At 43.1% G+C, this 27335-nt stretch overlaps 1 protein-coding gene across 1 annotated transcript in view; it reads left to right on the forward strand.

The window, feature by feature from the left end:
* The first annotated feature begins 3344 nt into the window (after window positions 1–3344).
* LOC128748777 (collagen alpha-1(XXIV) chain) overlaps window positions 3345–27335 on the forward strand; it is an 81660-nt gene continuing 57669 nt past the window's right edge. Inside the window, exons 1-4 of the mRNA XM_053847768.1 lie at window positions 3345–3863; window positions 14725–14795; window positions 17620–18896; window positions 21957–22010. Of these exons, the coding sequence (XP_053703743.1) occupies window positions 3811–3863; window positions 14725–14795; window positions 17620–18896; window positions 21957–22010 (1455 nt within the window). The 5' untranslated portion in view covers window positions 3345–3810. The remainder of the gene's footprint in view (window positions 3864–14724; window positions 14796–17619; window positions 18897–21956; window positions 22011–27335) is intronic.

Raw genomic sequence — 27335 nt, forward strand, 5'->3', positions numbered from 1 at the left:
AATTGTGACTCGACTCCAAGTCAAATCTCAACTTACTAGGTGTGACTTAATTGTGACTCGAGTCCAAGTCAAGTCTCAAGTTACTAGGCGTGACTTAAGTGTGACTCGACTCCAAGTCAAGTCTCAAGTTACTAGGTGTGACTTACCGTGTGACTCGAGTCCAAGTCAAATCTCAAGTTACTAGGTGTGACTTAAGTGTGACTCGAGACCAAGTCAAGTCTCAAGTTACTAGGTGTGACTTAAGTGTGACTCGAGACCAAGTCAAGTCTCAAGTTACTAGGTGTGACTTACGTGTGACTCGACTCCAAGTCAAATCTCAACTTACTAGGTGTGACTTAATTGTGACTCGACTCCAAGTCAAATCTCAACTTACTAGGTGTGACTTAATTGTGACTCGACTCCAAGTCAAATCTCAACTTACTAGGTGTGACTTAATTGTGACTCGAGTCCAAGTCAAGTCTCAAGTTACTAGGTGTGACTTAAGTGTGACTCGAGACCAAGTCAAGTCTCAAGTTACTAGGTGTGACTCAAGTGTGACTCGAGTCCAAGTCACAGACTTGCGTCCTCATCTTTGGTATATAGCACCACCGTCGATCCATCCTGACACTGTCGCCCCAAAGGTCATAAGCTCTGGCCATTTTCAGCTACAAGTCACCCAGCAAATGACTGACCAGAGCAGATCAGTGTGGTCGGGACAGCTGTGATGCTGGAGAGCGAAAGAAGCCCGCGATTCAAGCGTGCAGCGGATATACAGAGGGTGGCTAGTTAGCTGGGGTCAGCCATCTCAATAGCATGTTCCAATGAAGAATGTTGAGTGGGAAATCTACACAAGTGACTTTGGGATTCACTGGCGAACAGAAATCTGAACCAAGATGTGAAATAGCCCCATCCACCTCCCTGCAAAATAAAAAAAAAGTAAGTTCTGAGTAAGAAGGATGTCAATGTTGAGCAGTCAGCAGATTTAAAAGGCCACATTTAGGTCTCAGCGCCAGAGCTTTCCTGGTGAGGAAGTGGAACGGCATCTCTGATGTTTCTTATTTTGGGACGAGGGAGAACACATCTGCTCAACTCATTGCTACCCCGAGATGCATGCTGATGGCGAAGACAGAGAGCGAAAAAAGTGCATCCTGTGCACATGCTTCCTCCTCAGAGACGGTTCTGTCCGATGACTTGACCCACTGCTGCACACTCACACCTCCGTTTCATCGTCTGCTCCACAGAGTGAATTCTAGACTCGGATGAGGCGGAACAGTCAACTCTTTCCCGTTGTTCCATGTTTAGACGTCGATGACTGATAACCGTTGGGTTGTTTTAGTGGATTTCGGTTTGATAAATGGTCCATCTGAGGAGAAGTGCAGGAGCTGCTCTTTCGCCAAGTGGCATCTCTCTGTTCCCCAAACAGCTGACCGTATGGACTTCCTCTGGGCGCTGAGCTGACAGACGTGTGGAGGAGGGAGGGGAGCGCGGGGTGGCGGGGACCCCGGGACTCTCAGAGCCGTGTTTGTTTGGGTTAACCCGGGCTGGGAACTCTGGAAGTGGGTCAGAGTTTGCTAAAATAGCTTCATTTGAATCTGATCCTGCTAGACTTTCTGATATGGATCAGTGAGAACCCTAAATAGAAACTGCCATGTCATATCAGTGGCTCGTAACTTGAGCGGCAAAGAAGGAACATGCAGACAATCCACTGAAATGCTTCCTTTATATGTCAGGTCTTTTAGTTTATCTGCTGTGACTGGACTGAAGTGGTGTCTGTGATCACTGTTTGGAACGCTGACATGGATTTCATACGTTTGGTCAAGTACTCATAACTTGTACCACAGTCAGCTCATAACTCAATTTTCCTCATGTGTAACAGTTGAAATGACGGCACTCACCGAGGCTCTTGGCAGCCAGGCTTCCTGCCAACAGACCTATTTTCAATTTAGATGGTCCTCAATCATGGCACTGATGTTTTGGTGCAGGTGAGGGGAATAATTATTTTATGAAGTGCAACTTGGTGGAAGCAGAATATTTTCCTCCTCCTCATCTGGAAATGTGACAAGACTTTCAATGTGCCATGAATTTTTTAAATTTGTTTTTTTGAATGGGGTAGAAGAAAAAACAAAAACATGCCTTTTTCAGATTTCTTTTTTTTTTTTTTTTGGAAGAAAGTTGTTTATCGTTTTTATTATTACTATTTAATTCATTTTTTAAAAGTATTTATTCCGTTCAAGTAACGGTTGATCTTCAAATATAAATATTAACAAGTACACGAAGAGCTCTTTCCCAAAATAACACAACTCTTCTCCTCTTCTTTAAAGCATCTCCTTGACCCTCATGAACCTACTTATCACCTCATTGATTTGCTTCTGCTCCATGTTCAAGGATGATCAAGTGCAGCTTTTGCCCAAACTTCTAAAACTGCTGCTGTATGGCGTTTCACTCCACCACACGTTTGCTCCGTGAAACAGGATTGAGGAGAAGTATTTGAAGTGTAAATGATTTTCATCGTCGCCAGGATGCACGACATCCTCTCCCAACAACAACAACAAACCACGAACCAGAACAAACAAAGAACAGTCTCGTGCTAGTTCTAGTCACAAGTCATCTTCGCTTGTCTCTATGAAACAAAGGGGAAAAAAGTAGTTGTATAACATTTTGTCTGGAAAAACAAACTGTGGCTATTGAATCTGAAGCATTATTGTCTGTTGGCAACATCACAGTTGTGCATCTTCAACATGCCAGCAAAGTGTCACGGCAGGGGGAATTGAATATTAAAAAATGAATACATCTAAAATTATTTTAATGTGTTTCGTTTTAGTAACATATAGTGATCGCCGTCACTGAAGTCTCAGGTCATTGTTGTTCTTTTTCCTCATATTTTTTTGTTTTATGGTTAGAATTTGATTTTTATACCATAATTACAATTATTTTTCTAGTCTTTACATTTTTTCTCATTTTTGTTCATTCATAATTCATTCATAATTATATTGAAATATGTCTTCTTTCATGTTAAACTTTTTATTCATCATTTATGTATTTGCTTTGCTTATGCTTAATGATTAAATGGTTTAGTTTCTATGACAAACTACTCGTTTCATATAGTTTTTTTTAAAATTAATTTTAATACATTTATTTACATTCACTCTAAAAATCTAAAATGTCAGGAAGACACGCCCAAGTTGGTCGCGATATATCGTTAAAACGATGCGAACTGATCGATTATTCGGTAAAACAACAGCCTTTATCAAGGGGCAGCGTGTAAAACTACTGACTGCAGCTTTAAGTTCAAGACTGAATATGGGGAGAGGTGAAGTGTGTTATTGTGTCAACAAAGCGCGCCGCCACAGTGAAGAGGAGCCCGACGGTGTCCGTGATGTCACGAGTAGCCGGTGAAACCCAACACCAGCAGCTGGTTGGAGCACTTCTGGCTCCACTCGGGTCCCGCTGCATCACTAGTGCAAGTCAAGGCACATAGCAGGAGCCAGCGCCTGGAGGGAGAGACGCGCGGATCTGGGAGACTCTCGAGAGAGAAGCGGTGGCCGCGAGTGACACTCCACCTCCGCCGCGTCTTCGGCTCCTTTCCTCCATGCAACTGCTGCGCGTCCCCGGTTTGGACAGTCAGAGCCGGAGGAGTGCGCGCCGCGGAGCGCAGATGATCTGAGGTCCGCGGAGATCTGCGCTTCCAGATACGATGTGGAAACTCTGAGGTGGCGTTCTCTGTCTTCCTGCGGCTGCCAGACGTGAAACGGCTTTGCTCATGAGCAGGCGTCCGCTCCAGTGCGATTCTGTTTTCACCCTGATCTCTGCTGCCTGGACAAATGCATACAAATGCATTTAGGAGCTCAACGGACAAGGAGTGGACACGTTTCCGCGGCAGCAACGTAAGTGGAGCCTCGGCCGAGTGTGAATATGTGGAACATGTGTGCACGTTCACTGTGCCAGCTCATGATCAACATCCACTTTCTGCGTTTGCCTCGCGTTGTCTACTTCCAGTAATTCAGAGCAGCGCAAACCTGCAGTCCAGCTGCGCATATGGACCCGATGTCGACCCTGCATACTTTCAAAAGATGCACCTTGTTCTAATCTCCTCAGAGTATAGAATGTTCAGCTCAGAATCATCAGAGCAATTCAGCCCACTCAAACCTTTAATGTTGAGGAAATTTACTGTGAAATATAGTGGGAACATATGACCTTTATTCTGTAACATATGGTTTTTCATGGATGTTTGGACTAATATAATAAAAAAGATGCAATTTGAGGCAAAAATCCATGTTAAAATAAGGACGAAATGCTGGCTGTCACGACAGAAAGTAAAATGTCAATTTAAAAAAAAGTCTTCTAGTTGGTCAAATAAAAAATGGAAGTGAAATCTAAAACGAAGAACAAGTGGAGCTCGTGGCTCTGCTTTATTTATGATGTAAATAAGGATTTAAACTTGAAATATTGTGCTGTTAAAATGACAGCATGATGTGCAGGTGGATTAAAATCTTTTCTAAAATCAAACAGGAAAATCAATTATTAAAAGAAATGAAATAATAATAATATCATACATAAATGTATATATAATTATAACTATCATTAAAGTGGTAATTCTATATTTTAAATAGGATTATTTATATGTATTCTCTATGAGAATTAAATCCCAGATGAGCTCAAAATATAATGCTAATAATGTAGAACAATGGTCTGCTTTATGTCAGAAATTAATGAATCTACAGCCGAATGATGAAGTGCATGGTTTTATGATAGAAAATATAGCCGTGTTGGAAGCGTGTAGAAAGAATCTGCCCTCTGGTAAGAGAATGTTCAGAGGTTGAATTGATGAACTGCTGTCATGTTCATGAATGGACTGTGATCTTGAGCTATGCTGGAACCAACATGGCCGACTGTGAATGGAATAACTGACCAAATTGGTTTCCAATGGAGCTGCGTTTGCACCTGTCCTTCCAGTTCCTTGCCGTTGCTTATGTCATAATTCCATGGTATCAAGACAAGCCAGTTGGAATGAGAGCGACGTTGACCGGAACGTTCACTTTTCGCGCAGTTCGTATCATCAACACCCTGTAGGCGTCCGCCTCTGGTAACATAGCACATTAATATAAGTGGCGAGACCTTCACCAACAAGTTGGAGATGTTTGTGGACGGAGGTCTGATGTTGGTAGATTCTTCTTCTTGTTTCAGTATGTAACACCAGGGCGGTGTATTGGCAGGTGTCTTGCGATACGATTGATGACACAATACATTACGATGTATTGCAATATATTGTAATATTTGTTGACAAGACCCACTGTTTTAATTGATAAAATTCAGTACAATATGATGAGTTTATTGTTATGAACTCAATATCGAGACAGTATCACAAATAGATCCCTAACTAGGAACTGTTGTTGGATGTGTATTTGTTGATGATGGTCCTCCTAACCTTCCTATCTGTGATCCTCTGCTGTTATCTTAAAAAAAAAAATCTGACTGGCGTAAAAAACACATTCTAATAATGACTGGGGAAATATTTCTATTGAAGGCAAACATTACCAATCTTTCTTCAAAGAACGTTTGAGTGCAACATCACATAGCATCTTGTCTAGAATTTTGCTGACCAATTTCCTCTTATGCTACCAAGCTAGCCTCTTTTAGGTGAAAGCTTTTCTCCCGAAAATGAATAGCAGTAGCACATCTGAATGCCATCAGTGTTGCCACGGTCGTATTGCACATGTACATAAAAAAAACAATACATTTCCATGATATACTCTGTTATACTTCCAAGGAAGAGACTGGTCAATGAAGCTTGACATCTCCAAGCGGTTAGCAACGTAGTTAGCATTGTTAGCATGTTTGGACCGAGTCTAGTTACTCTGTTTGTGGCTTTGAAGCATGATCTCAGTTTTGAGTACTTTTGTTTGTCGATGGTGAACGAGAATAGTGATTAAAAGAGGCAAAAAATGGAACGTGTGTTTATTAAAGCAGTGGTGGAGTATAATACCAGTCTCCTCTTCAATTGTTACAGGTTCAGCACCATGTTAAAGGAGATCAGTTTTCTTTAGAGCACAAACGTATATGTTTTCTCATCACTTCTTTGGTCATAAATATTTTTAAAATGTATTCCTGTATTTGTTTTAGGATTTTCCTGACACCGTGTTGACAATTACGAACTTCTTTTCCTCAAAAACTAAGCTTCAAACCCATTTCCCATGGGTTCCTGTCTCGACATTTTGGTGCAGAACTGGTCATTCAACCTTGAGTTTGCCACGTGAGTTACGTCGTCGCTCCAGGTGAAACAGTGTGTCCCCCCCGCCCCGTTCATCCGGAGTGATCGGAGGTTACTGCTGAAACAGTGCCGATCATATGATGCAACACTCTAGCTGAGGAAGAACCCAGGTCAGGAGCTGGGGGTGGAGGGAAGTGGGGGGCAGGGGTTGAAGTTAGTGTAGCTCAGTTAAACCCACATTCCTCATAGACGTGTGCATTACTGACATCCAGCGTGCAGGTTTGTGCTGAGCTGTCATGAGCGGACAGAGGAGCCACAATCCCGCTGCTGCGCTCTGGTTCAGTGCAGACAGCTTCACTTTCCTGGTTCCTAAAAGTGTAAAGAGAGCCACGTGGAGGAGCAGAGTGAGGCCAGTGTGGCCTCTTTGGAGAGGGTTTAGTGTCTCTGCATCAGTGGTGAACCGGCTCCTGAGCGGCAGACAATCACCCACTGTTGCTGGCGACGCTGCTGCACACCTTGCTCTCTCCAGGTAGCCGTGGCCTTCAGGCTGTTTCTAAGTTACAAAACCCCCCGCTGGATTCAGATTCGTTTCACTGTGGTTTGGGTTATGACACCCAAAGAGAGCTTTGCTCTACGCCTTCCATGCTTGTCACTGGCTAAGGCTCAGTCAGGTGTTGTTGGAATGGCAGGATGTTCTGTCTTGATCTTTTCACTGTTGACTAGAACTCCACTCTGCTTATCTTCTGTGTTCCAAAATATGCCCAACAACCAGCTAAATAAGTGCTTTTGGGTGCCATTCTGCCTGCATGTCTCTATGGGTCATTGTTCAACCTTGAAAAAGTTTGTGTTTCTGGTAACTGTTTTATGTTCATGTGTATGCACGAGGGACGTGTGCTGAGCTGTGGGGTGGTTGACTGGAGCATATGCTGTATTTGTTCCAAGAATCCAAGAACTAAAGATGCTGCTGTCCATGATTATGTTCAAGGTGTCCTTCTCGACCTTCCCAGCATCAAGGTCAATGATGTCACCAGATCATTGTGAGGCAATGATGAGGACTCCATGTAGCCAAGGCTCTTAACCCATATGTTGTCGATGTGCTGCACAAGGGGTGGATTATAAATCTAGTACTCAAACGCTAATTCGACCTTTTCCCTCACCTCCATACTCCAAACTCAATGTTTCCCATGCCGTTTTATTCTGGTGACAGGTTCTCATTTCTGGTCTTGTTCTCTGTAGTCAGTCCCAATATCAGCATCATTGTCTCTGACCTCGGTCTCGTGACTTCTAAAACCACACACATCATGGCAGTCAGTGCTTTGATCCTACGGAGGAAACGGAGGCAGCGTTATAGGAGGCCGTGGTTGGTGAGGCGGATAAATATAGTGTGACTGAAGGACCAAATATTTCCTCCATTGTTATGTCTTCTTCCTGCCTCATAAGAGCTACGTATCGGGTAGTAACAGCAACACTGCCCCCCGTGGTTTCCAGTGGTACTGCTCCGTATCCGTAAGCTTTGTGGGAACATGCAGAAATGGACATGTAACGTTGAGCCTGAATGGACTTTAAAACTTCTCTTTCACTCTTGCTGATACTCTCCACAGGTTCCATGATGCCTGCTCTCTCTTCTGTCTTTCAGTGGCTGACCTTGACACTCCTGCATCTCTCTCATTCCCACATGTATCTTGACTTTTACTCCTTCTTGTGTCCAATTCAAATTTAGACCTTTCCATCTGCTTGTCTGTCAGGTCATTGTGAATTGTCTGACGACTAAGTAATGGATAAAACAAGCAAAAACAAATGTTCACTAAGGCTGCTGTCTTCAGCTTATAGAATGAATCACTTTGTTTAGTGAAGTTGAGTTTCGGTCGAATCCTTGTGTGTTCCTCACATCAGTTTCTTAGAAGAATGTGTCTTTGGTATAGGAACATGACTGAAATGCTAACCTTGGACGTGTAGAGTTGGTGATCTATGTGACCTTTAAGAGTTGTACTGAGAGTATTTCTGAAGTATATCGAACTCAGTGTGAAGAATGCCCGTGAAACTGTGAAGCCCAACCTTCTCCCCTCAGGTGGACCATGAGAGTGTCCCAGCTTTTATCTTCCCCTGTGGTCCAATTATCTCCCAACAAGGATCACAGCTCCTTCACCTTCTCTCCGCACACACTCACCTTCACCACTCCCGTGATATTAGTCTGTCTGGAGTGTGAGTGAATGTATTTAACCCGACCAACATCTGCAGATCCTCCCGCGACAGGAAAAGGCCAAACCAATAAAGGGCGCTGGAAGTTTACTCACAGCTCTTTGTCTGCTCGCTGCCTTGTGGACTCAGTCAATCTTTGCTCTGCCCTGCGGTGACCTCTTGACTCCAGGCACCAACCTGAGCCGGCAGACAAACAACAACAGTTAAAAACAATGCTCGGCTTGTGGCCTCCGGACACAATTGCTGTGGCTGAAGTGGAAGTGGAATGGAGAAAAGAAAGAGATCCTGATGGCGTTATCGATAAAGCAGCCTTTCCACATGGCGTCACTGTATGATCAGGATACAGGCGCTGAAGCGCGGCCAGATGAAGCAGATATTGGCTCCATGTTCCGATGCAAGAATGTTTGGGTTGGGATCGGAAGCAGAGCGTGCAGGAACACAACACCTCAGCTGTGGAAATTGCATATATAGTTTTCCATTAAGTCAACGTGTCAACTGAGCATAAGCCTCAGAGGTTATGTAATTCATTGTGATAATAAGAGCCTGGATGAATATCTGTTGGGGAATTCTTCCTCCTGTGTGTATCACTGTCATGGATGTGGAAAAACATTACGTTACTGAGCAGCACATCAGGGTCGCTAGAATTTACCAGATAAACCATGACTTTTCGTCTGATTTCACTAGAATTTGAATTTGAAATGGTGCCGGAGAGTGGACAGATGTTTTGGACATGTGGGGAGCAGAGTGGGCATCATCGATGAGGTCGGTGAAGATATGAATGTGGGGACTAAGGGTAAGTCAACCCTGATGGGACGACAACAAAACCTTAGTTTGGTGCACTTATAGACACTCACAGTCCACACATTATGTGAGAGTCACAGCTGCTGGTCTTGTGATGAGCAACATCGCTGTTGACCAGGCAAAGTGCACCTGGCTGCAATTGGTTTTCTGTCAGTCTTCAGTTCCTTCCTGACCTTTTAATTCAAATCCACTCACTGTGGAGTTTAATCTTTTCATCACACTCTGATGAATCCAAAAACTTCCTGTGTCAGTGGCGGCCGGACATTCCGAGAAAGGATCAATCAAATTCCTCGAACCATTTAAGCGGCCTTTTAAGTCTGAAATTGTACCAGGCCGTTTCAAACTGTCGCTGATCACATGCTTCCATGCGTCCTTTACCTTGGTATTGCTATTCACCTATATAGCCACCAGGGGGAGCAGCCCACAGTCAAGGGTTTATGACAACTCCAAAACCAACATGGCGACTGTGGAAGAGTATTAATCATGTAGCTCTTGCACTAAAGAGGAAACAGAGGCAGCGTTGCGGGAGGTGGTGGATGGTGAGGATGTTAAATATATCGCGACGGAAGGAAGGAGAATTTCCACCATTGTTATGTCTTCTTCGTGTCTCATTATAGCCATCGAGTAGTGACAACAACACTGCCCTCCATGGTTTCTGGTTATACTGCTCCATTTGGTCCGTATCAGTAAGCTTTGTGGAATCGTGCAGAAATATGGACAAAATGAACGCAAAGCACGGTCATGTGTTCGGACCAATGTGTAATGTAGCCTCTTCACACATCTCTGACAGCAGTTGCTCCCATGTACGATGGGAGGCATCGTGCTTTTAGACTTCTGCTTTTGGCCGTTTTGTCAACTGTCAAACAGGTTTGACCTCAGTGATGTGTCGAAATCAATATTGTTAAACAATCACAGATCAATAAAGTCATTCAGACCACAACACAGTGCAAACTTGAGTTTGGCTTTTATTTTACCAAGCGTGAAACTTAACGCCTAAACATAAAAATAGGCATCCAAATATAGGCAGAAAATGTGCTGTTGATAGTGAAGAATGCAACACTGACGGGAAAATATATTGGTTTGTTTAATGAATTATCATAAACCATTCAAATATATTGAACAGTCTCCAACTTAGCATGTTTTAAACCTCACCAGCCAAGAGTTCCATCGCATTTCAAAGGTCTCTCCTAAAGACAAGCTAGATAACCTGCGTGGTCAAGTCCTTGAGCCTCCCATTTCGTCACGACTGAAGCGTTGAATAGTTCATCCAGGGTGAGTGTCATTAGGTCTCATTCTGGCAACCCAGTCTCCCGCAGCTGAGCTGGCTCTGGACCTGGTTTTCTCAAACAGCCTTCCACTTATGCCGCCAGCGACTTAAACATTTCATGGTTGTGTAAGCAGGGAAAGAGATTCCCATGGTTGGTTGCTCCTAATGGATGTGTCGAGCAGCCTGCCAAACTAGACTGTAAACAACGTGCGGAGAAGTTGCTGAAGTCGCCACCTGACGGATATGGGACCCTTGCTGCTCCTCTGCTTATGGTGGATTGTAAACAGAACTTAAGAGGGTCTGCTGGTGTTTGCCAAGTCAAATTGAGCACATTACCTCCGCATTTACTGGGCTGAATGAATCATTGTTGGAGATCCAAGCTCATTTCGAGGATAGACGGACAGAGATCGGTTACTGAGGGATTGAATGGATTCAGAGGAGAGTTGTGATTATTTATAGACTTGACATGACACCCACTCCCCACATAGTGGTATTTCCCTTTGTCAACAGAGCAGTGTTTGGGGAGCTTTGTCTTGCTTTCAGCCCACTTTTCCATTAACTGCAGGGACTGGGAAGCATGTCATAGTGTGCTGTCACTTTGCCTGTGGATATATGGAGGTCTGTTAAAAACGGTGTGACCTGAAAGGGCTCCATTAGTTCCTGTATGGCTGGCTCACGCGTAATGATCCTTTTCACAGTCAGAATGTTCCCGCGCTGTAAGTGACGACACAGCGAGGAAGCCCCGGAATAGCTCTGAACTGTGTGACCGAGATGTCTGAATCAGCATCAGATGGCCCCACTTGACACTGGAATGGGGAATCTTGAGTGTTTTTTCGCTTCTTTTTTCTTGGTCAGCGTTATAAACCCTGCCAAATTTAAAGCAGAACCAGCCTCACGCTGGCTCGTAAATGTCAGATTTTTTGCTCTCTGGACATGAGACGGATTCAGTTTCTTTCCTGTTGTTTCCCTCTTTTGTCTCTCCGGCACGAGTTAGTGGTCCAGTTCTTGGAATTTCGCACCACTTGCTTGATGGGAAGCAGGTGACAGCACCTCCCTGTGTTTGTAATGAGTAACCCCCCTTTGTTTTTATTTTTGTTTTATCATCCCCACTTTCTCTTTTCTTTTTTTTTTTTTTTAAATCTCATGAAGTCAAGGTGTGACAGGAGAGGATGACCACAGGAGGATGAGGCGGACTTCTGATGAGAAAGAAAAAGCAGCCCTTTGGTGTTAGCATGCCACCATCTGGTCAGAATGCCAAACATAATACAAGAGGAGCTTGAACAGGCTCATCCACGAGTGACTCGGAGTAGAGCAGCCTCCTCACACAGACTGGAATGAAATGCCACGAGTATTCTTTTGTTGATGAAATGAAGGAAATAAATCTGAAACCTAAAAATCTTCAGATCTTACGAAAGTTTTTTTTTTTTTTCGCTGTCAAATGTTTTAAAAACAGACCTCTGACCGCATGTTGTCATGACAGGGAAATAAAGTGTGGGTGCAAATGTGGATACATGGACAGAGTTTAGCGACACTTTTGGCAAATAAAATGTGGGACAAGTCAAATGATTTACTGTAATTTGACTACCTGTATTCACATGTTCTTGTTGACAGTATATTCATCATATATGAGAAAAGCAAAGTACTAGGTACATGAACTTGCGATGGAAAAATCTGTCTCACAAATGAAGAACTTCATGACTGCAGGATTGCTTTTGCCTTCACAAACACAAGGTCATATATCTTCCAACAGACCCCATGGAATATACAGCATTGTTTTGTTTTAACATCATGGAAACAGTATTTGGATGTCCAACCCCGCCGCTCGACATCACTGACCTGACGCTGCGAGCCTGTGACTGACAGCTGCGTTTTCAGGTTGCTATGTCACGTAAACACTGAGAGAGGTGGCTTCTTTAGGTTGTGTGAAAATGTGCTGCTTCAATGACCTGTCAGTGATAAAACACTACTTTGAATCACACACTTCATGTGATTATTTAGGGATGCAATGAAATGAAACGTCAGGTCATAGTGAACTCATTTTTCCTGTGCTGTTTGGTTGCATCACACCTCCACCAAAGGCTAAAAGTGGCTGTTATTTATTTATTTTTTGCAATATTCAGTGGAAATATATTTTGGTTTCCAATATTTGGTGCATCTTTCCGATTCATGATCACTTTGACTACTGGTCCAGGATCAACTAGTCTGAAATAAGGAAATGAAATACTGTTAATTCATTATTGTTGAACTGGGGCAGACTATTGGAGCGGCTGCATCTCCTTGTGATGGTGTGGGTTTCCTCCAGAACTCTGGATTCTTCCCAGAGGTCAAAAACATAAAGCGCTGACTGCATATGACTCCTAAATGGATGTGAGTGGTTCTCTGTCTTTATCCTCCCTGTGGTGGCCTGGTGGCCAGACGGCGAGTTCCTGCTGAGTTGGTTGTTGTCATCCTGAAAACAAAACTCCAGTCATATTCACAATAATAAAATGTGCACATTTCTTCCCATTAAGAAAGTATGTTTTCAGTACAAAGGGACTGAGTGACAATGTTATTTTAGTTCATAAAACTAGAATTGTGAAACTATTTGTTTACCTGAACAACAAAATAAAGATTAATTTTTTTTCAAAAAACGATGACTGAAGCTGCATTGTCAGTTGACAAAAGTAATCAAGCTAACTGAAAATATTGCGGAATTGTCCTCCATTTTCTTTCAGGCAGGAAAAAACAAAAACAAAAACTAGCGCGAAAACGAATAAATTGGCATTATTCAAAAACACTGAAAGTAATTCAAACTCTAAAAACGAACTGAATTTGAAAGACAAGAATCCAAAGCTATTATAACCTCGGTCCACCAGGGGATTCACTCCAGCTTCCGCTATAACGCTTCAGCTCGCTTTCGTCTCCCTCCAAGCTGCACATCTGTTTTCAGCAAACAACCTTTGTCTTTTGTTTTATATTTATTGTCGAGAGGCTTGCGTGGACTATGCGAAGCATTTTTTGGGGTGAAAACAGGTGTTTCTTGTATTTAACAATACTTTTTGCCAATAAAAATTGATCGCTGTTTTCTAGTTTAGTTTCAATGGAGGGGCCACCTAGAGGTGAGGTCACTGAAGGTCAGTCACTTCGCTCAACAAAAACGTCAGTTTTATTTTCATCACTGTGATAGAGAAATTAAATTTGAGTTGAATGGTAATACTCTTAGTGATAGCAACATAAATAAAAGTTGTTTTAAATGAGCTTTGACTCACAGAGACACTTCACTGATGGGTTGCCAGCCCACTTGTGTGTAGTGTGAATAAAGCCTGTGACCGTTTACAGTGGAAAAGTGCAATTGTGAGGGTCAAAACCGTAAACTTGATGTTTTGATTAAGCCAAAGGCTTGTAAAGCTGCCAGAGTCGAAAAGTAGTAGTGTTGAGTAAGCACACACAGCTTGCTCTATCCACAGTGTGAGAAAGGTTCAGTGCTTCTGACTTGATTCAGCTCAGTTGGCAACACTGGACTCATTTTTCACTATTTATTTATTTATTTATTTATTTTTTAAATAAACTTCTTGAAAACCCAATTTTCTCTGTATAAAATTACATTTTTGATACATACAGTAAACCATTCTCATTCATGTTGTCTTGTTTTATATTCTGCCTTTGTTTTTGTCCTGTCTTCTTTATGTAACTGGGTGTGATGTTTGTGTTAGTGTATTCGATATTGAGTTTCTCTTTACTGTAGATCTGATCGACTGACCACTGAAGGAACCATCACAGTCTCACCATATCATTCAGCAAAACAACTCAACTGTTGCTCCGTAGCGCTGATTCTGGTTCTTAAGTTAAACTATTTTATTGTTTATGAATAATCAATGAATAAGTCTTTGAAAATAAACTGGTGTAATGTCAGTAAAGTTTTCTATTTAGTTTTTTATTCATCAAATTGAGGAATAACTACATCGGAGCTGTGAGGGCATCTTCTTTCTTTTGCTACACAACAGCTATACAGCCTGAATAAATGGAATTCTCATGTTCCATAAAATAGTTAGATAAAAAAACAAAACAAAAAAAACTCCTTTGGGGCTCAAAGAAAAGTGAAATGTTTTAACGGGAAAAACGAATCATACATTAAGTGTATAAATAAGCTAGTACTACCACACAAATAGCTGAATGAGGTTTTAAGATTTAGGCAGTTTTGTCACTCTTGGAGCTGCAATTTTAGAAACTAATGAATGTATATCAAATGAAGGCTGTTTTTTTCTGATTGTTTTGTGTTTCCTGTTTCTAGGTGGAACCTTCTCCTGCTCCTGTCAGTATGCTCAGCAGTACTATCTGGAGAAGACAGCCACCTTGTCCAAGGTATGCCATGTCAGTCGTGTACATTTTGGCACCAAAAGACTTTATGGAGGTTTGATGTCAAACATTGTTTCTCCTGTCATACAAGTAGTTTTGAGCTAATGTCTTTCGCACTAGTGACATAAATAAAAATCTGTGAATGCTCAATAATAAAGTGAAATAACTCAAAATGTCAATTACAACTTACTTGAATACCAGACATTTATTGAGAACAAAAATAAATAAATACAACTTATTCCATAGCTCAAGAAACATGTTGTCCTCCACATGAAATTGATAAGTGCTATACTCTGAGGGAACTATGAAAATGGTTTTGACAGCTGCTCACGTGTCCAGTAGCATTTGCAAGCCGAACCTTTGCTTTACCTTTTCTTCTTTAACCTTTCCCACAACATGTCCGCGCCTGCTCGGCAGGCATTAGAACGCATAGGCTAAATGCCTTTTAAAGCTTTGTTGCTGCTTTGCTTTGCTCATCTTTTGTTCTGGTCCTTATCTATTTCCCTGGCCCGTCAGGCTGTACCCAAAATAATTCAGAATCAAGCATGCGACACTCCGGAGGAAGTGCAGGGATTGGTCAGACGGGAGGGAAGAGGAAACCTCGCTTTCATGCTCGTACCTGATGAGATGCAGAGGATAAGGTGACCCCAGGTTGTGGCTGACTTCACATGCTTCGCTGTTCACTTGTATTGGAAATACAGATGGATATTATTGTCTTTTTAAAAGAATCTGGATGGCCTTTATTTTAATTGGAGAAAGACAGTTTAGTTCTCCTCTTATGTCATTTTGACACGAGTGGAGGCCATATTTTTATTTCAACCCTCTGAAAAGCCACCCGAGTGCAGGACCCGCTCGCCTTCACATATGACTCATGTTAATTGGAATTCAGGCTGACGTCTCCTGAGGCAAAGAATTTCAAGAAAATGCATGCTTGGATCAGCAGCTGACCTGGGCTGCGGGATAACTCGGGTACAGCTGCTTGCACATGGCATAGTTTAATGACAGGCCAATAATATTGTGTGGCCCAAGAGGAAGAAATATTCTTTGTTTGTTTTTACCTACAATCAGGGGTTAAAACATGGATTATTGTTTTAAAAGGCACACCTTTTTGGTGTGGACATTATGATACTGGTGCACCTGGAGACCCAAGTTGACCCACTACATCTGAACACGGCAGGAACCAAGAAGTAAAAAGTGAACTTGGTTGAGTTTTTCAGGACTGAACTTCTGCGGCCTTCTGCGTTAAAACATTTTCATTCAATTTCATCATTCTTAATTTTAGACAAATGTTTTCATAACACTTTTTATTTTCTTTCATTTCTTTTTTTTAATAATGACTGTTTAATCAATTTTTTAAGTTATCATTTTTAATTTTTTTTTTTTTTTTGGGCACATGAACTATCACATTGTCCTTCTTTCGTATTCGTTCATTCCATTCATCCTCAGTATTTAAGAAAAGGATTAATTCATTGTACCCAGCGCGATCACGTGTCAGCCATTTGTCTCTCTGCAACTTTCACTGCTCAGCACCTGCATGTGCGACTCGTGACTTGCTGCCCTCCAGCATAACTCTCTGTCTTTCACAATCTCTGTGAATCTGAACCTGCAAGGAATATTTGTTCTCGTGTCTGTTACGAAGCTGTCGTTCACTCTGGGCTAGCTTAGCATAAGTTATTGGAAGATTTACCTGCGGGCGATGGAAAGTAATGGCAATCCCTCAGAGCACAGCGACTCTCATGAATCTCTGGTGGCAGATTGATTCAAAAAGCATGAAAGAAATGTTTCCTTATAGCCAAGGGTAACCCCCTTTTTTGGGGGGTCCCGTGTTCTCATGTGCTTTGCAGCTGCCTGTCTTTAGGAGCAGAGAAAGCTAACTGATGACTTGGAGACTGAACTGTATAGTCTTAGATGGGTTATGTTTGCAGTCGAGTAAGAGCTACAATGCTAATGTTAGCTGCTACAGCTCTGTGTTTTGTATTTTAGAGAATGGACTTACACTTCCGATGTGTGGTTATTCCGTGTTAAAGAACAGTCAGGAGGAGAATGCAGTTGAATCCGGCCGACATTCTGACTGACCTCTTTCAGATACCTGGCGTATCACCTGAGACACAGTATCATTTAGCATCTCGCTAGGTATTCAGTCGTCAAAGAGCATTACAGCACATGAAGCGAAGTGGGACGTTGTTGATGTAGGTTTGTTCCTGCACAAATACAGACCTCAAGATGTAACAGTGGAGATCTTATGGTGTCATAATGATCATCATCATCACCATCGTAGTCAGAGGTGATTTGTAGTGACACCTTTCAGAACACTGTTCAGTGTGTACGGACAAAACAACTAAAACAAGTGCATGTGAAGAATAGTCATGCGCATTAATGCACAGAAACATGATTGGTTGAACAGAATTTCAGCAAGTAGTTAACTGGTACCTCTATTTAAAAAATGAGTATTTAAGTTTGTTCCACGAGTGTCAATAAAGTTTTAAAGTGAGACATCACGTTAGCCATTAGCTCTTGTTAGCTCTGTTGCGCAGATGGACTTTGACGTCGCAGGTTCAACAAGTGTTGCTCCATCATTCTGTTGTGAACGTGTGTGCTCAAGTTAGAGGCACGTCTGCTTGCATTTGACCGGCTTCTCCGCTGTGAGTGTGAGGGAAGGGGAGCACCATGTGCAGCACTGCAGCGAGTCATGAACCAGTCGACGCATCAGCATTAAGATTAGATCGTCAACACGCTCTTATTGTTCATAATCGTTCATCATATCGCCCATAAATGTGGTGACACTGGCTCATTTCCCAGGACTAACCCCCTGTGCCTCTGTATCTTTCAGGAGTGGACATCCTCTCTCGATTGGGGCTCACAGAGCAGAGCAGCGGACGCGATCCTTACGAAGGGACCACCACTCACACCACAGTTCCGTCTCTGAACAACCCGCATTCTGGATATGGAATAATTCTTGACTCAAACTCTTTTTATGAGGCTCCTGCCCCAAGTCTGTTCACGCCAGACATTGGTGCAGAGTTCTCCATTGTCATCAGCCTTAGCTCCTGGAGAGCAAACAATGCTTTTCTTTTCAGCGTCAGAGACAGCAGGGACGGACTGCGATTTGGAATCCAGCTGCTGCCTCGCAGAGTGGTGGTCTATACTGCAGACAAGGCCTCCATCTACTTCTCCTACAACTGGCAGGATGGACGCCAGCATCCTTTTGCCATCGGGGTTCACGCACACTCGGTGTCCTTCTATGCGGATTGTGGAGCAGTGCACTACAGAGAGCAGACTCTGAGGAGAGCTCAGACTCTGTGGGACTCGGAGGGTCTCTTCACTTTAGGAAGGATGAACTCCAAAGCAGTGCCATTCGGTGGTCGGGTCTGCCAACTGGATATCTATCCCTCAGCACAAGCTGCTGCACACTACTGCAACTACCTTAAAAAACAGTGCCGGCTGGCCGACACTTACCGATTGGCCACGATGAATCCTGGTTTGGATGCCAAGGTAACCGATCCCCCTCATCAACCCTCTTTGCCGTCACAACTCGGAATGGCCGCTACCTTTCAGACTCCGCTAACATCTACTGAAGCTGGGGACGTTTCTCTCGGCAGTCTGGGAAACCGCAGTCACATCTCAAGTTCGGAACTAGTCATCCATTCCACTGTATCCTCGACTGAGCCTGACACCCCCATTTTAGCTACTGTCGGCGTGCAGGATGTGCCGAGCGTCAAGCCAAGCGAAGAACCCCACAACACCCATGAGCAGTTGGAGAACAACACTGAAGGCGGAAGTGGGGTGCTTGCCATTGCGGATGCTACCCCAGACCTGAGTTCCCCTGTCAGGCAGCATCATGTGAAGGAAGTGCTCAGAAACAGCTCAACTCCACTTGACTCCAGCTTCGAACCACAGCTTGTCCACCAGTTTTCGGAGACCCATCGGAGACTGAATGGCACCACTTTGTACCGTGAAAATCAGGATGACTCCTTGGACAGCTTTGATCCTGACGGCAGCTACGAAGACACCGGTGGTGGCGGCTATGACTATGGATACGAGGAGCCAGAGATCTTCTACGACTACGAGTATGGCTTAAATGGTCCCAAAGGAGAGCCGGGTCCTCCGGTAAGCACCTGCCTTGTTGTTCTGGTATGAAAGCATCAATTAAAATGGAAAGGTAATTTATGATTATCACACCGCTGGAGCCTTTTTAAATGTTCCACTTGATAAACGCCTGGGAAATTAAAAAAAAAAAAAAACTTTTGGCAGGGTGAAGCACTGATTTAGTGGCAAAGGCATGTCCAAACAGCCCTCCTTTTCCATGTTGAGTGCGGCTGGTTTAAAAGGAAACACGTAATTCCCTTCGCTGACTTTCTGCCAGGCACTTGCTCTGTTAAGCTAGTGAGAATGTTGAGAGTGTTTGATTCAGGCTCCGATTCTCAAGCCGCTTAGATGATGTAAGATGGCTGTTGCTGAAGACCAAACTACTGGCTCAGTATTTGTTCTTAGACTGCCACATATTGTTACAGATTAGGTCTTGACTTTCAGTTTCTGTCTCCGATCTTATCGGCTATGAGGTGAAATATAATGACAATTTCTCTTTTTTCGTCACCTGGAAATCCAGTTTGGGGACAAGCTTGAGGTTCAAAGACACTGGTTTAAAAGTTGAAGTGAAGTAAATCGTCGTCATTTCCAAGATGACAGAGGATGGTTTTAATCTCCTTGCAACTACTTGTGACTCACTCTTTGATAGCAAGACATTCCCAAAGCCTCAGACTTGTCCGACATGTTTCTCCTCACTTTTCAGAGGGGTCTTTCTTGAAACAGCTGCTTGAGACTCAGTTGTGGTCAACTGGCTTTCATCATTGCACCAGATCACGCTCTCCATTCATGTAGGCTCAGTTGTTGTGGCGAAGGAATCGCTCACAGTTTCCATGTGTGGGAGTCAGACTGACATCTGCGCCTCTCTTTCTTGCCTTGTTGTTATAGGCCCTTTTTCTTTTATTAATGGTAATTGTTCTGTGAGAATTAAAGACGTTTCATGAGGAATAGAATAAATACACAATTATACAGCTGCATCACATCTCTCTGCCCAGCATGGGTTGCTGCCACTGCCAGGCTTGCTACTGCTGATGTGCCAATGCGATGTACATAAACTGTGTTTGGTCTAGGAGGGAGATTCACGTTCCAGTCTCTTATTAAAAATCTTTTTATTTCACATAAAGGTTTTGATTTTAATATAGTTAAAATGAGAAGCATGAAATAACATGTTGAAACATGTTGAAAGCGGTGTTGTGTCTCTTTACGTGTCTGTTGATATGTAATGTTTATTTGGGTTCGTCCACCTTCCAATGGTAACTTTTCAGTGTAGGTACTGTTAATCATTGGTAATATTACCGACATATATCGGTACAAACTCTGAGGACTAGTCCAATAAAAGGCAGCTCACTACAATCCAAGTGATCGACACTGGCTTTAATAATAAATGCTTCCTTTTAAAACCCTCAACCACTTGTTGGATTCGATTAGTTTTGATAGAACTGTATTGATCCTATGGGAACGACATTAAAATTCCCGCAGCATAGCATAGAGATGCAGATATATAAGATACATAAAAGATGTGAAAGATCTGGAACAATATAAAAAATGCCAAATAAATATTACTATAAAAAAATGTATGCTAGAAATAAAAAACATGTGAACAGACCCTAACCCAGTTGAGGTGTCGACTGCTTGTCCCTCGACTTCCCGTAACTCTTCCTCCCCCCTGAAACAGGAGTTGTACAGTCTGATGGCCCTCGGGACAAAGGGGTTGTTAAAGCCTGTTTGTCCTGTGCTTGAGAGGCAGCAGTCTTTGGCTGAACAGGCTCCTCTGGGTGTGTGGAGGGGGACTGGCATTGTTGTGTCCTCTGCTCTGCCACCTGAGGGTGCAGATTCATGCCAACCACAGAGCCAGCGCGCCTGACGTCCAGCCTGTTTCTATCCGTCTTTGTTCTGCTGCCGTGCCGCACACCACACAGGACACTTACTCAAATCTAATGATAAAACAACAGCTGCTTGTTGAAAGATTTGGCTGAGTCATTTGAAAGTCTCACTGAGTTACAAAGTTCCCTGGGAACATGTGATTCTCCACAGCTGGCTAAGTGCTTGTCTAAAACGTTTGTGTCTTAAAACGGTTAGGGTTTGTTGTGGTTGATAGAGGTTTGAATAAATGACGAAAAGTATGTGTCAAACAACGGAGCAATGGAGGAAAGATGGATGGGAATGATAGTGAAATGTTAGTCTACTGTGTGAAGAGAGTTTGAGGAAAAGGTGGAAATATTGAAGGAACTGATGATGGACATTCCAGTTGAGGTTAGAGACAGTAGTGAACTTTATGACCAGACTATGGAGGAGAATTTTTCTGGTGCCTTTTAAAGACAAGTGAGATGCTTAGAACTGCAGCAGCAATAGGAGGATAGAAGTTGCCGGCTTAGAGGAGACGTCTGAGGTGAAGATTATGATGCTGTTGTTGTTGGCTAGAAAGGACATGATCAGAAATGAGTATCTCAGAGGGTGTAGACAAAGTCAGGGAGGCGTGTGGAGAGGAGAGACAGTGGTGAGTGACAAGGGAAGAAGAGGACTATTGAGGTTCTGGTCCATTGACCAGAGAATGTGTAATTCAAGCAATTCAGAGGCGCTAAAGCTACACAACATTGCCTTCACACTGACTTGCTGGGGAGACGTGACCCTCACCAAAAGTGCCTGTGTAGTAGCTACAATATGTGTCAGGGTTTGTGTTAAGTTGTAAAGGTCCGTTGATCTACCATCAGGCTCCCAGGCAAACACTTGATTTTAATTTATTTCCTCATCCTTTTTATTTTCTTTTACACCTATTAGTTTCGTCCTTTCCAACATGCCCCTGCTGGTACATGTCGAGATGCCCTGTGGTAGAACTCTAGACTTCGGAAGGAAGCTTTGGAATCGCTGACTCTTCTTTGAAGAGATTATCTAATAGATTTTTTTTTTTTTTTTTTTTTGCTGAACCTTCCGAAGCGTCCTTTACGTCTTAAAAATAGCACGTACACAGCGGAGGCAGGGGCAGTCAACTGCGTGTTATTGCTTGTTATTAACTACCTCTCATTTTTCTTCCCATGTGTCTTGCCATTTCACCCTCGCTCTCATTCCCACGACTGTCGAATCAAGGGTCCTCCAGGTCCGCCCGGTTTACCTGGTCCTCCCGGGAAAAGAGGCTCACGGGTGAGTAACCTTTTAAAGTTAGGCACGTATGATCACGCTGACTTGTTTTCTTAACCAGCTCACTACGACCATGGAAACTGGAGCACAGTGTCAGGGAACAGCTCAGATAGAATCCAAAATATGTGCAGTCGATTATTCTTGTTCCCGCCCTCACCTTTTCAAACATTCAGCGTTGACACAGTGGTTGAAGTCTGGTCTCTGGAGCCCCTTTCACCTGGCAGTTTTGTGTGGGGATTTCACTCGTGTGACTGAAGAGGATCGCAGCCACGATGTGTTCATTGTGACAAGACAAAAGCGCCACTTTCACATTGCATTTCTTAAAGAGTCATTACTCAACTTTAGATGTGAACACTTGAGAGTAGGTATGTTGGACGTGATCAACACACGGAGAAATTCCTCATCACGAACAGCCCAGATTGGCATGAGGAAAACAAGGTATCTGCAAGGTTGTGTCTCAAATAGATCTACCGTAAATTCCGGACTAGAGAGTGCACTGGAATATTAGCTCCATCCACTAAATTTAAGAAGGAAAACAGATCTTGTTCATCCATAAGCCGCAGCGGCCTATAAGCCGTGGGTGCAGTGGTGCTGTCTTCACCGTAGAAAGGTCAGTGATGCACCCAGCTTAAAAATGCATGAAGATCACTTCTAAACCAGTTTGGAAAACGGGCTCCAGCATGGAGACTGACTCATGAAACAAACTGGCCAATGTTCTCAACTGGAATCATCACCTCCTCACATCTTTTATTGACATTAAAGCGCTCAGAATGTGTCCCAAGTTCCGACAACACAGCCAGTCTCAGCTGCTGCTTCTAGTCTCCGCTCCTCCAGGAGATCGGCTCTGTGGGCGGAGCTGCGGACACGCAGGCGAAAACAGCGCATTTTGAGCGCTTTAAGGTCAATAAAATGCCTGTGATTTAATCGCTTTGATGAGAAGATACTCAATATTTTGGTAGCATGACGCTCTTTAACATGTAAAAATCCAAATATTAGCTGCATCATATAAGATGCAGGGTTGAGACCATGAGAAAAAAGTAGCGGCTTATAGTCTAGAATTTATGACACAGAGAGACTCTGACTCAGGGTTAAAATTAAACATTTTAATGAAGGTGAACACACAAAAATTGACAGACGATTCGGTCTGAAATGAACCAGAGGAGACAATAGTATAGAAGTGGAACAGAAGCCAACGTGGAGGCTGGAACACCAGCACGATAGAGAAAACAAAAACCCACTCAACGCAAATGGAGAAACATGCCTGTGGCAGTCAGAACTAGCTCCAGGATATAGCGTAAGTTACAAAAGAAGGGAACTAGAATGGAGATTGTGAGGAAAAGATTCACTAACAGGAGTAAATTTCCAGAATTGGAGCGTTTACGTTCTGGCCCACAGCCCATGAACAGGGAAGCTATTAACCAGGTGGGGATGGGAAAGTGGTTCCAGGTGTGACAGAGGAGGGGGGAACACAGGAGGACGTGTCAAAATGGAAGCCAAACATGACAGATATGATTACATGCTGTGTTTTATGAACATGAAATGAGCTCCTCGGCTGAACTCTGCTCTGCTTGTCGGTGTTCTGAGAGGATGAAATGTGAATTGATATTTACCCCATATTATGCTACATTAATAAACAACTTATTCTTCACTGTATCAGCAGCATATTAGCCAGTTGTTGATCACTATAGCATCTTGTTCAACTTTCCCACCAGAATGGTCACTCAAAACAATGCCATATTTACTGACTGTTAACAGTGAAGAAGCAAGTAGATAGTTCATTTATGATTCTATAGTCTGACCTGTCTATCAGAGAGTTATTAATGTGACTGCTCAGACAGCGAGGAGAACCCAAGAGCAGGAAGTAGAGAGGCTGACACGAAGAAACGCTCAAAGTTTATAACAAAAATGTCAGAGGCAACACAAATGGGATGCAGCCCGAGTCCAAAACAAATAACTGAGGAAGACTCCAACAGAGCAAGCTCAACCAAAATCCAGGGAGCAAGCAAAAAGGTCCAAAAACACGCTGAGGAACTCAGAAACAAGAAAGCATAAATTAGAATAAACTTCAAAAACTCTCAGGCAATAAGGCAAAAAAATAGGGCAAACCAGGAAGTCAAAATATGTTGAAGTAAAAAGTCCATAATATTCAGAACGGGAGCATGCCATGAGGAAGAAACATTCACGATCGGGCGCTGCATCAACCTCCAGCTTCTCCTGAACAGGGTCATCAATGAAAATTGACTGCAGCTCCCGATCGCGCCTGACACTATAGAAAGACAAAAACACACACAGGAGCAGGAAGTCACTGTCAAAATAAAAGCATGGTGGGAGGGGTCATGACAATCCAACTTGAAAGCAATTTTACATTTGTGGGCAAAATAATAAACACATGGTTTGATCAATTCTTCTATTCACAATTATCCATCACCAGTCTTCATGATGCCATTGAAAACATCTGTATTTTTATTGCTAGTTAGCAAAATAAGTGGAAACTGCTTTCAATGCAAAACAAGACTTTATGTATTAATCAAAACTTTATGGTGTATCAAGGGCTTACGGAATAAATATTTTATTACAGAGTGCAATCTTGAAGTGCAATTAGTAGAAACAATTGCAGAAAAGGAGAGCAAATAATTTTCTCATGTGCCTCTCTATTTCCACCTGGCATATCGCCCTAGCATGACAATTTAGCCTGTGAATTTCCAAGCAGGATTGATGCAAAGGCAATGTCATGTATTTTCTGACAACCACTGAGGTCCAAATAAAAGGTATCAATGTACCTTCCTCTCCCCACCGATGGATGTTTGCAGACCCGTGGCGCTCCCCCTCCCCCCACATGAAGTTTCACGCTTTGGAATGTAAAGAAGTTGACATTCTGAGAACTATTGTCGCTATTTGATGTCATCCTAAAATCAAGCATGTGACGACTTTTGATCATGAAGAGACAAGACGATAACGTCGGATGCATGTGGCACGCAACAAGTGTGTGTGTTGCCGATATGTTTAGTAGAGGCGACTGTGGTCTGAGTTCATGTCACTGTCAGAGCAAACAAGGCCTAAGTGAATTGAATCTCCACCACTTCGTCTACTTCCTTCTCATTTTGCCAACGGAGAATACGACACACCCACCTATGATGACTTCTCTAGAGTCCAACCAACTTTCCAGGTTCTGAACCAGTTCCTCTCAGTTCAGTTCTTTTTTGCGGCGTGGTCAGTGTAGTTTGATCATGGCAGCCATAACTGTGATCAAATAAAAAGTGAGTGACTGTGCTGCCCTACTTGGAAATGGAGTCTTTATTTAGTGCGTGCAACAAGGCAGGGATTTTATTTTATTCATTTATTTATTTTTTACAGACTGACCCAGACTGAGTGAATACATTTAGTCATTTTTTCTCATGATGGCCTGCAATTTAGCCGTTATTCCTCCAGTTGGCAGGTCTAACGCTGTCAGTTGACAGGGTGAATCATAATTCACTGATCTCCTCTGCGCTCACCAGAGACATTGTCAGCACATTAACTGATGTCATAATGTTTAACAACATGATAACCATCCGAGATGACTTTCTTACTGCTGGTAGCGTCAGTGATGAGAAATCCTGCTCTCTCTGGCCAGGAAAACACGGCGTCTCCAGTCAGGATTGAACACAGACACATGCACTGCTTTGTCGAGATGACAACAAGGACACCACAGAATCTTTTCCAGCAGCATCAAGGTTAAGCGACTGAGCACTTCCAGATGCACAAAGAGTTGCTGAACAAGCGGCTTTTCATTCTGATCCGTGGACTTGAATGGAACCTCCATGGTTGTCATGATGCAATTGTTCAATCATGCCCGAGACCCTCGAGGCATCTTTAAACTGAACAAGACACATTCTGCTAACATGATGGTATGTGTTAGGCAAGAAGTTAATACCAAGTTCAACAGTGGTGCTGATTCATCCACTTCACTTCTCTCCTCTGTCGTCCAGTGGAGAATAACTTGGATTGTCTGCATTTGTCTTTATGAGCAGATATAAAAACATGCTTGGATCCAGTGGTTAGATGTGTCGTGCGGTGATTTGCGCCCGTGTGTTTGTATAGCAGATTGGCCTCTTTAAAGCTTGAAAGATAAAGCAGAGCTGGGGAGCACATGCTCACTCTGTAAATCACCGAGCAGTTAGGGAGGAAGCCTGGAATCATTATGTGGTGAGAACCTGAGGGCACCGTGCCGTGCTGCGGTGGTGCCTTCTCTGCGCCTGCACCGCACTGCAGAGCATTATCCTGCGTCTGATCATCTAAATAATGAGCCTTTAAAATACAGCAGATGATGGTCATTTGGAATGGAAGCAACGGATGTGTGACCTGTGCGTCCATCATTCGTCTTCATTTCTATTGAGAATCTTGTTTATTCAGTCCAAGTCCAGTTAAAGTAGATAAAAAAACAAAAACAAATGTCGAGTCACTCTGCATTGTGTGTTTATGAAGTTTTCAATCCATAAACTTTGACTATCAAAGTCAAACATCACGTGAAGAAGTTGTTTCATGTTTCCAGCTTCTATACTTTCAGCAACAACTGTTTATAGTATAGTTAATATCAACAGGAAATCTTCAGCTACACCATCATTGTAATGAGCAGCAGACTCCTTGTGATTCAGACATGCCGCAGACATTTGAGCTGCTCGCTCTACAGAGAAGCCAGTCACAAACAGCAGTGGAATATTTTGTTTATTTTCTCACACCATAGCCAAACAAGAACCTGTGGAACTGTAATACCAGCTGATGACTCCCCATGGTGTCGATGAAGCACGAAGCATGTGAGAACAGAGCTGCTAAAAACACGTCCCCTCCGCTCTCGTTGACTTGAATCGCAGCTCAACTGAGCCGTCTGAGAACACCAATGTTGCTTGTCAATGATCAGCGCACAAACTTCATTTGCGTATGCACTGTGTGTGCGTCTTCTTGTTTGTTGCCAGAGCATTAGAGCGCCTCTACAGTCCTGGCAGATGTACTACATCATTTCCAATAGTTTCCAGTGAATCTGTGTGAACTGGCACAGAAAATGTTTGGATATGAAAATGTGTGACTCCATGTTGATGTAGCCTAAATCAAACCGGTTTCATTCAAGGCATTGTGTTACTTATGTGCTGTCAATGTCCTCTCTCGCTCTAAACTGATTAGTCTTCTGACCGCACACAGCCAGACTGCAAGAAGGTCGCAGCTTCCAGCACGCATGCACAGTTCTTACTGTGCTTGCGTGTGTGTGTGTGTGTGTGTGTGTGTGTGTGAATGGTTGTTTGTGTGCCCAATGATGGGCCAGCAACCTGCTCAGTGTGTCCCCTGCCTCTGGTT

This window comes from Synchiropus splendidus, chromosome 1, assembly GCF_027744825.2.
Source record: "Synchiropus splendidus isolate RoL2022-P1 chromosome 1, RoL_Sspl_1.0, whole genome shotgun sequence".
NCBI lineage: Eukaryota > Metazoa > Chordata > Actinopteri > Syngnathiformes > Callionymidae > Synchiropus > Synchiropus splendidus.